This window comes from Tachypleus tridentatus, chromosome 4 (assembly GCF_004210375.1).
Source record: "Tachypleus tridentatus isolate NWPU-2018 chromosome 4, ASM421037v1, whole genome shotgun sequence".
Taxonomy (NCBI): Eukaryota; Metazoa; Arthropoda; class Merostomata; order Xiphosura; family Limulidae; genus Tachypleus; species Tachypleus tridentatus.
In genome coordinates this window covers 41,872,050-41,884,464 of record NC_134828.1, presented here as the reverse complement: position 1 = coordinate 41,884,464, position 12,415 = coordinate 41,872,050, and the positions used below count along the sequence as shown (strand labels likewise).

The 12,415-nt window shown below is 34.3% G+C and overlaps 1 protein-coding gene across 2 annotated transcripts in view; it reads left to right on the top strand.

Annotated features, from left to right (window-relative positions):
* Positions 1-11,805: 11,805 nt before the first annotated feature.
* The window catches only part of bsf (bicoid stability factor), a 93,733-nt gene continuing 93,123 nt past the window's right edge, over positions 11,806-12,415 (top strand). The window contains exon 1 of one of the 2 annotated variants that reach the window (XM_076497973.1): positions 11,806-12,222. In XM_076497973.1, coding sequence (XP_076354088.1) covers positions 12,062-12,222 — 161 coding nt within the window. In that variant the 5' untranslated portion in view covers positions 11,806-12,061. The remainder of the gene's footprint in view (positions 12,223-12,415) is intronic. The other variant, XR_013027294.1, reaches the window with a different exon arrangement.

Below are 12,415 nucleotides of genomic sequence, written 5' to 3'. Positions count from 1 at the left end.
GTCCCACATCCCCGTATCATCATTATGTCAATTGTGCTACACACAATATTTGTTGGCTTTTAATCTCACAAACTGGACTCTCCACTTTCAAACATTCTGTTTACGGTGATGTCGAGAAAACCCACTTGTAGAGAAATATATATGCAAAAACGGCTCGTTTGGGTTGAGAAAATATTGAACCTGACGATGACCGAAGAAGGTCGAAACGTTGTTCGCTCTTCTACGTAAAATATTTTCTCAACCCAAACGAGCCGTTTTTGCATACATGATTCTGTTTACGAACCTAATAACGACACTTCACTGTTGCAGGAAGTTTCAACATACGAATTTTTATTGTGTGCAAAACTACACAAAAGAGCTTCACAAATAAGAAACAAATTTTAAAACAACAATGAATTAAGACTATTTTTTCTATAGCAATATATATAAAGTATTTTTTCTTTACATTAAAGTAATGATTTCTGATGTTTAATTCACGTAATTATCTTAGTGCCTGTTTGTTTGGAATTAAGCACAAAACTACACGACGGGTTGTCTGTGCTCTGCCCACCATGAATATCGAAAGCCAGTTTCTAGTGGTGCAGGTTCGTAGACATTCCGCTGTGCCATTGAAAGGGGTGGGGTGGGGGGTATCCCGAATATTTTATGCTGTTTATATTTCATAACACAAATATATGCAATTTATTGTTGTTTATATTACGGAAAAAATGACATATAAGTAATCCGCTCAGCGGAACCTCTGAGGGCTTATACCGTTTAAACCAGAGTTTCAATAGCCAAGGTTAGCAGAGCACAGCCTGTTGTGTAACATTGCACTTAACAACAAAGAAATAAACTGAAATAAAGCGCAAACTAAAACATATGATGTGCTTATATCTGGACTACACTAGCTAGCTTTAACGTTGTGTTTTAAATTGTATTCCATTGTTCAATGTAGAGTATATTTTTAAAGTTAGTAGTTATAATTAGTTTTAGTAAAACTACTAGAGAAACTGTTTGAAAATACGTTATACATCTTTCAACTCTTTTTCTTCAAGAAATAGTACTCTAAACTACTAATTCGAATACAAGAGAAAATCGAAGATAAATTTCATTGTTTAAGGTATTCAAAGTAACTGATAGCATAGGAATTATAGGAAAGCTACATATAGAGGAAAAAAATGTGTTAGAGAAACAGCTAGAGAAAGCACGTATTTTTGTATGTTAAAGATAGTGTTGAAATGGGGACTGTCCGTTAAACATGCTAATGGCAAGGACTTTTGAAGAGTATGATAAAGTTTATTTTATAAGGAAACGTTATATGGGATATACTGACCTGAATCATGCAGGTAGTAAATTGAGAAAGTAAAGATAAATAACCAAGGTCATGCAGGGTTTTCAGTAGCGTTTCAAAGGAGACCAAAGATCAGATATGCAAACCTCTTTCTTTCATTTATGAAATGTCGATAGACAGTGGATAAGTATCACTGTTGTTTTTTTGATGAAGTCGAGGGATAATAATTACCCTGGAAATTATAGACCACTTAGTCTTGCTTTTGTAATGGTAAACATTCTAGAGTCTGATAAAAGGTGCTTTACTAATTAATTTATACATAACGTATAGTACAACACTAGCCTAGTACCAAAGAGTTCTTGAGTGAAACTAAGACAAGGAAACATAAATGAAAAAAATTGATTAAATCTTGTGTGTTAACATTTAAATTATTTGAAATGATACTAGTTTTAAGGACTTACGAAAAAACTTTGTTAGATATAGTTTTTTTATACGAATCAGAACTATTGGAAATCGTTAATAAACCATAAGAATTATAATAAACTAGTACTACTTTACATTAAATAGCTTTTTCATCTGAATCAATATCTTGAATATAAGCAGAACGTGTTTTCTTTGATAAAATAATATGTTCGTTTCAACAGCTTTGTTGTTTCTAATTCCAGAATGGGAACAGCATTAAAGAACAGATTTTTGTTTGCTTGTTTTGAATTTCGCGCAAAGCTACACGACGGCTATCTGTGCTAGACGTCCCTAACTTAGCAGCGTAAGACTAGAGTGAAAGCAACTAGTCATTGCCAACCACCATCAACAGTTGAGCTACTCTTTTACCAACGAATACTGGGATTGATCGTCACATTATAACGCCCCCACAGCTGAAAGGGCGAGCATGTTTGGTGTGACGGGGATTCAAACCCGCGATCCTCAGATTACGAGTCGAGTACCTTAATCATCTGGCCATGCCGGGCCATAAACAGATTTCTATTCTCAAATCAATGAAAAATTCAACTAAAATAATATTGAAATAAAATAAAATAAAATTGTCAAACTTGTTTACATACCTAGCATACCATTTGTTTGAAAAGTTGTATTGACAATCTGACATTGATTTGTTAAAGATAATAAATATTTCTCATCAGTTTTGTGATGAACTCACTATTATATATCTATTTTAATAACGATGTTTGTTTCAGACAAGTTTATACTTAGAAATACATATAACTTCTACTGTTAAATATGTATTGCGAATTTTCCGCCTATTCTCTAAATTGCAGATCCTCGACTGTAAGAAACAACAGTATTTGCGTACGTAAACATTAGTGTATCGTCTGTGATGTCGCCTAAACTGAAGTTTCGATAAAGTGTTCTAACACCTATAAATGTAACAACTGCAACGCGCCAGGAGACAATATATATTATTGGTTTACTATAGCTGGTGTACTATGAAGTTCGGACACCATAATTGTGATTAACGCTTATTAATCGGGACCTTCATATACATTGATCAGGAACGTTTATGGATTTCAATCATTACAAACCATTTAAGTTCGGCGAATTCACATCATCTGGCACGACATACCAGGTGGTTATGGCTCCCGACTAACTATAATATGAGGGTCACAGGTTCGAGTCCCCATAACATCAAACATACTCTCCCTTTAAGTCGTGGGCACATTCTAATGTGACGGTCATTCTTGCTATTGGTTGATAAAAGAATAGCCCAACAGTTGGCAATGGGTGGTGATGACTAGCTGCCTTCCCTCTAGTCTTACACTGCTAAATTAGGGGTGGCTAGCGTAGACAGCCCTCGTGTAGCCGTCCCTAATTTAGCAGTGTAAGACCAGAGGAAAGGCAGCTCGTCATCGCCAATTCTTGAGTTACTCTTTTACCAACGAATAGTGGGACTCACCGTCACATTATAACGTACCCACAGCTGAAAGGGCGAACAGGTTTGGTGTGACACGGTTTTGATCCCACAACTCTCAGATTGCGAGTCGAGCCTGGCCTGGGGCTGAAAAGAAACAACAGTTCCTGACTGCACCTGGTTGATTCTCAAGTCCCTTTGGGACTTCTTAAATATATAACATAAATTACTGCTCTCTTAGTTAGTTTAGTTTCTTTCAAGAAATTAGGATATCAATGAGTGCATGAAGCAAACATGTTTTATGTGTCTTTTGAGTAAATTTTTATTCTATTGTTTTTTTAATATTAGTCTAATGAACAGTATCGGTTAAAATGTTTAATATATAAAGCTTATTTATTTTTATAATTTTACAGATGCTTATGTATCTCTATTATGAGGATTATTTACATTGTTCGCTCCGTATATGGAATTAGGACTAATGCAAATCGCGTGAAATGTTGTTGGGAATATGAAAATACCGACTACGTTGAATGTGACAAAAATTTCATTAACTGTTCATTCAAGATTTTTTACGAAGGAAAATGCCGAGAAAGGTACAGTAGTGGACTGGCATCAAACGATCAGCTTGAACAACATCCCATGCTCTATATTGGCTAAACAATTAATAGTTTAAATCAGCTTCTAAGAATGTGTTAAATGCGCTGACTTCTGGACAATTGCCCGAAGACCTGGTGAGCTAATTTGCTCCTGGAAAGGTTTATACATAATATTTACTCTTCTGATTGGTAGACTAAGGCTACGAGTCAATAATGAAAGAAATTCTGCAACTGTGGTATTTGGAGTTAAACTGATATACATGACAGTATCAGATTTATTCATTTAATAACATAAACATTAAGCACCAGATTTGTGTTTGACTAAACGACTGAATTTTGAGCTGTGTGAGAAACAAATACACCAAACACCTGATGTAAAATGTAAGGATTTTTCATCACAAGACAAAGCAAAAACAACGTATCTACTCGAAAATCAGCCAGTCCACCTCGTAACTGTCAGGCATTGTGGTTGGCCAATCCACCTCTGAACATTTGTACTCCGAATTTCTAATATTTTCTCCGTGTACCCATATGGCAAATATATCAATCGTGCACCTAATTCGTGACATCGCCTAAATTTGTTAGTAGTCAGCAATATTAGTAATTGTTTCATAGGCCTATTAACATTTTTACTCCAAGTCTCAGATGTTTTTTATGTCTCAATGATGAGAATGATATCATCACTATAATGATGACATTTTGTCTCCTGCATAACATAACTGAACTTGATTTAGGTTGAATAAAATGTTATAATCATATTACAATAAATATATATTAGCTGCTCTTGGTTCATTATGCTACGTTTGTTGATAATGCTCGAATCGTTGTTTGTAATACTCATTTTGCTGGTAACGTTCAAACTGGATCAGTGGTTAGTGTAAGAGGAAGTCTTGGTTCAAATCTCAAACTAGTAAAATTATATATATATGTATATATTTAAATTATTAAGTCATCATGTTCAGAACAAGATCATACAATATTAGAAAAAGCTGGAATAACATGATAATTTAAATTTTTACTAACATTCTCTTATAAAGACTCGATGGCATAATGGTTATAGCATGGGGAAGATTTGCATCTGTAAACCATTGGAGTCGGAATTTTATGTAAATATTTATTAACATATTTATAACAAGCTTTTTATAGACCAAATCAAAGATGATATTATATATATAAACGGCAGTGTCTGCCTATATCAAACAGGACTTAAATACATCTTTTCAACCAAATACAAAATGATAAAAACCTTAGAACTCGAGTTCTTTCGAAAGGTGTGCCTTTCCTTTGCAGGGATAAGCTGACAGATGTACTACAATACATTGCTATTGGTGTTTTGTAACGTAAGTAAAGAAAATTATGAAAAGTTATACCTTCGTGCATTTTATTTTTCACTTATAAATTCTTTGCGACTCCCATCACAATCAATGAATCTCCATAAATGTTGAAATGCCACATTTCAACAAACAATTCATTGTCCAGGCTGATGCTTCAGATGTTGGAATCGGGCAGTTACAAGAACGTGAATACGGACTGTTTCTGGTAACACGTATAAATAAAAAGCTGTTAAACAGTGAAAAAACGATCCTATGATTAAATGAGAGTATCTGGCTATCATATTTGCTATTTGGAAGTTCCAGAACTGTCTATATGGGAAGGTTTGGTTGCTTGTAATTAAACACAAAGCTACACAACAGGCTATCTGTGCTCGGCCCATTACGGGGATCGAAACCCGGTTTCTAGAGTTATAATCCTGCAGATGTGCCACTGTGTCACCAGGGGGCCTACACAGGAAGGAGTTCATCATTCAGACAGACTTTCAACCACTTGCTTGCATTAAGAGATGCAAAATCGATAGTGTGAGTATCATGAAGTGGGAATTGCATAGAAGCCATCAAAGGTACTACAAATATTGGAGAGGACTGTATGAGCAGAGTTTGGGTATACACACACACACACACACACACACACACATATATATATATATATATATAGTAAAAAAATTATAAATGCTTCTCTTGAAGAAGAGTCTACGTCATGCCGGGCCCAAAAGTAGACATTTATTGAAAGTAAGCCTAGATACGAAAAAGAAGCAGACGATTTTAGAAGTATAGGATCAAACCGTTGTTTCCGCGTAATTCTATAAAAATGATAAACATTCTCTAAAAATTTATTGTTACTCTAATAAATATAATTATTAGAAAATATATTCATAACACACTAATTTAGGTTTCATTTTTAGAAGAAAAATTAATCAGACTTTACTGTCATATGACGAGCATTCAGCTAGTAAATTGTAAGATCGTTATTATACAGTAAATATAAATAAACTGCGAATTGTCTAGTAGCTCTCTTTTTAAAACTATTACCCTGAAAAGATGAAAGTACACAGTATGAAAGTACGTGTTTTCATTGTTATGCTTTATACAGAAACATTAAGACTAACTGTGTCTGTAGTAATAAACCCAGAAACCTAAAAGAATAAAATACAAACTAATTATGAGGAAAATCTACTGAATATTATACTCAGATTGAATCATCAATGAAAAAGTAAAATATATATCCTTATCAAACTTTATCTTTTGTTGTTATTTACTCTACAGGTTTATCAGTGATAAAAATAGATAAATGAACAAAATGAATAACGTTTTGTTTGTTTGTTATTAAGCACAAAGCTATACAGTGAGCTATCCATGCTATGCCCACTGTTTTGAATTTAGAAACACTTATAATGTAAAAATAATAATATTATGGTTAATGCCTGCAAATTACAATGTTTAGTTATAGTCTTCTTCATTGCTTTGCAAAATCTAACTATATTTAGCCTGTTCCAAGATTTGAACTCTAAACACGCCAGTGCGTTATTTTCAGGTAAACTGACTTCCCAAAAAGTAAATTATGTAGGATTGTTATACAACAGGAAGCTCAGGAAGAAGCATTTGGAGGTAATAACGAATTTCGTGAAAACTAACCGTATATTTAATATATATTGGACACAAATAATGTTATATACAGTGAAAGCAGTCTTTCTTCAAACACAGAGTGGTTAAATTTCCTTTCCGAGCTAAGACTATGGTTTACTCCCCTTACTCAACCAGCCCTCATGCCATTTGTAGAGAGTCGAGGCCTCGATCCACTAGATATTTTGTTCGCGATAATGGTGTTTAAGTTTCATGATCTGGATAACCATAATATGGGTGAAGATGGTGATTAGTAGTATTGATGAGACATCTAGACTTGACTACCACCATTGTAGGTCTCGCGGTCACTTGGACAGTGGTAGTGTCAGCACTGTAGAAGTCAAAAGTTCCAGTATTTGGTGGTGCTCTGTTGCTGGTTCTCTATATGCCAAAAGTGCAGATGATAACCTCTCTCGATGTTCTGGGGAAAAAATTTGTCCAGACTTTAGTTTATTGAGGTCTTTTCTTGGCCTAGAGATGAAGTAGTGTCACTGAAAGTGAGTGCATAATTGATGCTAATTATGTGTAGTTACTGAACATCTTTTGGCAGGCTAAATGAATGAAAAAGGATCCTTGATGTTTTTGAGGACTCTTCCTTTGCTTGATCATACATGTAAGACCGTAAAACTGAATTACATATTCAGTGATGTCGAGAAAACCCACTTGTAGAAAAATATATATGCAAAAACGGCTCGTTTGGGTTGAGAAAGTATTTTACATAGAAGTTCGCTCTTCTACGTAAAATATTTTCTCAACCCAAACGAGCCGTTTTTGCATATATATGAATCACATATTGTATATAAACACAAATCTCTTGCACTAGCTAATGTTCTAAGCTTCATTGAGCCTCATGTTTAACCAATACTCAGCTATGCTATTCACTGATATTATTTATACAACACTTGCTAATACAGATGCCCTCTAAAACAGTTACATTCCCTTCAGTACTTCCTGATATTTATATAAATAGATCACGCGTTCAGTAGAAAATAAATTAGGATAATAATGCAAATTCTAATTTCTTCACTAACAACTGAAACATTCTAACAACACTACAAGTGCCAGATATGAATTTTGAATGTAGTATTCCATCAATGCTAATCTCATATTTCTATTATAATCCTTTCAGATAAAAGTTTAGTCTAGGACAAAGGGAATTACAAAACAGTACTCCACTAGTGTCACTTTCTGTCTTTGGCTATATGCTATACATTCTAATGCATTTCAACTACTCCTTGTACTGAAACAATGTAAAGAACATATGTATGCAATAAAACTGTGTGTCGTAAAATATTTCAACCTTTAGAACTGTAAATATGGTGCAGATCTTCTAAATAAGCAGCCAATCTCTCAAATAGACTCATTTTCTAAGTATAAAACTCCGTTCAGTTTTCTATCAGGTTGAAACATCAGTAAAGCATGGGCATGACTGTATCTCAGGCCTAGAGTTGCTTCTTAATCAAGTGGTCAATATAATTGAAGGTTGTATTATCCAAACTCAATATCAAATGTTGCAATGCTTATTTATGAGTCCATACATACCAATTATGAACTTGCTTGTAATGCTTAAGAAAATGATTTAGGTTCTCTTTAACCTCTACCCTAAATGTTGAAGTAAAATTCTATTTAGACTCATTCACAGGCGCCTGTATACTTCCCATTATAAAGTAGCTCCAATGGTAAATACTTTCTATCAATGATACTTCTTGTTTTTCTCATTCAATCTTGGATGGTTTTTCCAGACTTGGAGATAGGCTACTCTAAACATCAAAGATCTGAGAGTTTTATACAGATTCTTCACTAATCATCATGATGATTGTACATGCCTCCTTTGCATTCAGACTAATCCTCCAAGGCAGAAATCAGTTAGTAGTTTTGGTGTCACAGACTCCGACAGTTCACAGCATTGGGAAAAGGTTTGATGTTAAGAAGTAAATTTCCAAAATTTCAACAACTCTACCTGACAGCTGTATCTCCTTGTTGGCTAACTAAAAGGAGGACTTTATATGATTTTTCTTAATGACAAATTTTGTAGTTATGATACTTGGTGATTGAAACTTGAAATCACGATCCTCAATTTGCGAATCGAGAACCCTAACCATCAGATCATATGCCAAGCTCAACGTTTAAATTGAAAATGCTATGGAGAATCAAACTGTCCCCTCCGATTGTTGACTGAATTTACTAAAAAGGTCTGGATAAGAGGTAAAACAGACTGTAAAATTTTATTGAAAACTAAAAATATTCGTGCCCTTAAAGAAGCTCCCAGATAATTCTGTGAAGATAAAAAACAACATACAATTCCAAAGAAACATCTGTCTCAGATTTAGAAAATGTATCATCATATAAGCAAAACAATAATGATATTATTCATAAAGTTCATGCTCTATTTACATAACTGTTGGCCATTTTATTAGAACACTAAGGGAAATGTGTCTTCAGGAAATGATCTGGTCTGCCAAAGGAAAATATTATTATCTATGTTTAAATAATATGTTGAGTTTTACTGAAATATTTTCCACAATAAAACATATATGATAACATAGATGAATGACCTATTACAACTGATACCTAGAATGAAAGAAACTTAGCTACTTCCTTGACCACCATTCTTTAGCTAAAATTGTGTTTTTATAGATATACATTTTTGTTTTACCTAATATTAAGATTGATCCTCATACACTAGTGCTCCCATTACCAACAACTTTGGTAATGGTATCACATAATTAGTAATATATATGTATATATTATACATATAACATTTAAAAGCACGAGCATGTTAAATGGAGCAGATGTTTGAGCTCGCGAGCCTCAGTTTACGAATATGGCACTCTAACCACCTGACCATGTTAGACTATAGAAATCATAAGGTTTGGCATTTTATGTAAACTTCAGAAAAGAAAACATGAAAAACATCTAGTATGTTTGCATGCTACATTAGTAGATATTAGTGCTTGTTTTTCGCAATATAAACCAGTTTATAACATTTTTTTGTATTAATTGTTTGAATAATTGTTTGTTTTGGAATTTCGCACAAAGCTACTCAAGGACTATCTGTGCCAGCCGTCCCTAATTTAGCAGTGTAAGACTAGAGGGAAGGCAGCTAGTCATCACTACCCACCGCCAACTCTTGGGCTACTCTTTTACCAACGAATGAATGACTTAGATTACGAGCCGCACGCTTTAACACGCTTGGCCATTCCGGGCCTTCCTTGTTTAAATAAGCTTTGCATAAGTCCGTACGTTAATGCACATATGTTAGCTTTAGATTTAAGAACAAAGGATAGGATATGCAACCATTATCATATAAAAAGATTAACACACATATACAGCCATGAGAAATCTGATAAACATAGATGTGATTAGTTGTATTGAAAAACTGCATAGCAATTTAGAAAATATTTCTGAGATACGTTTGGTTTGTTCTGAATTTCGCGCAAAGCTACTTGAGAGCTATCTGCGCTAGCCGTCCATAATTTATCAGTGTAAGACTAGAGGGAAGGCAACTAGTCATCACTACCCAACGCCAACTCTTGGGCTACTATTTTACCAACGAATAGTGGGATTGACCGTTACTTTACAACGTTCACACGGCTGAAAGGGCAAGCGTGTTTGTTGCGATGGGAATTCGAAACCGCGACCCTCAGATTACGAGTCGAGTGCCTTAACCAACCTGGCCACGCTGCGCTAAGATACATAAACAAATCTATATTGTGCAATAATTATTGGTTGGTAAAAGAATAGCCCAAGATTTGGCGGTTGGTGGTGATGACTAGCTGCCTTCTCTCTAGTCTGAATTAGGGACGGCTAACTCATATAGCTCTCGCGTAGCTGAGCGCGAAATTAAAACCAAACCAATAGTTATGGAAAGATGAAATTAGTAGTTGTCATAGCTATGATTAGCTTTAAAGATTAATCTCAACATTTTTTTGTACTCTCAGATCTTACCGCGGTGCATCTGCATTTTTTTGCCATCCGTTCATACTAAGTAGTTTGGTTTTAGACAGCTTTACTTTTCATTTTACCTAATTTCAAGTACATTTGACAGCATTTTATTTCTATAATTTGAAGTCTTTGAAATTATCAGTTGTGACATGCAAAAGTGTATGATATACGTCTTATATATTTTAGTTAGTATGATCAAACTTTCAAGTCCACGTAAGATTTTAAAACTTTTTGCAAATACGCTTTCTAGATCTGTATGTGTGGTTTCCACAAAATAATGTGTATCAAGCACAGCTTTATATCCCTCTAGCTATGTAATGTTTTGTGTTATCTCCTCTCTGGTATCACATAAGCTTTCTCGTGAGACAGATTACTATAAAATATTATACACTTAATAATAAGTTCGCAAACAACAATTTAAAAGCATTATGAAGTGATTTAGTTTGGGAAGAACATATTACATGTTTTGACAAAACATTGGTCTAAAGGCAACAGACCATGTTCTTCTGTAACATGTAATATATTGTCAAAAAATAATTCACTTCATTATACTTATAAATCATTGTTTGACGACTTATTATAATATAAGCATAATGTCTAGTCAAGTAGAATACACTTTGTAAAGATAAAAGGCAATCGTTTACACTGGTGGACAAAATAACAGTTTAAGGATATAACATATTATTTTTTGATTGGAATGACAATTAGTGTTAAAGATAACACATGCACATTAAGAAAAATGGCATTATTTAATCCATAAAGTAATGTTATACTCTCTCAGACTGGGACAACTCTATAGATAGATTTTTATACCAACAGATCAACCACTGGACTGGTCTATGTCTCTCAATCACTGAAGACTTTCATTCGTCATTTTTCTTGTAACTTTGCCTGTGTTTCGAGAATTAAAAGACTGATTTGTGATTTTTCACTTTGTTGTAAAATATCCATACTGTTTCCAGTTTAAATTCTGTCAAATTCAGAATTCAAATTTACTTTGTTTGTTTGTTTCGGAATTTCGCACAAAGCTACTCGAGGGCTATCTGTGCCAGCCGTCCCTAATTTAGCAGTGTAAGACTAGAGGGAAGGCAGCTAGTCATCACCACCCACCGCCAACTCTTGGGCTACTCTTTTACCAACGAATAGTGGGATTGACCGTCACATTATACGCCCCCACGGCTGGGAGGGCGAGCATGTTTTAGCGCGACGCGGGCGCGAACCCGCGACCCTTGGATTACCAGTCGCATGCCTTAACACGCTTGGCGTTAGTAAAAATAATAAATGTCAAAAAGGCATAAAATGTAGTTCTTTGGGAAATTCTTGTCGTACTAATAGTAAGGTTCAGCGTACGGTCTCCGTTTTGTGCAACGCAATTGACACGGTGAATAATAATTATTTTCCATGTGCTACTCAGAGTGAGGAAGTAATGGCGTCTTTTTTGCGATTTAGGCATGTATTTAATAGTGTTACCCGCATTAGTGGAATTCGTTCTTTTACTTATAGAACGAATTTCGGTGACATAAAAAGATGTTTTTATGAAAATCTGGTCAAAGGCGATGTTTATATCCCATTTTGGAACACAAACAGGTAATTTTCAAATAATAGTATAGTAACATTCGGTGTATACTATGACTATATCGTAATTTTTAACTTGTATTTGGAAGTGTACTATTTTGTAGTGATAAAGTTTTATATTAATTATTATAAAGTTAATAATAAGTTACCAACGTTGGATTGTCCCTTTTTATACTTTAAACTATGTAATTTTATATTTAAACTT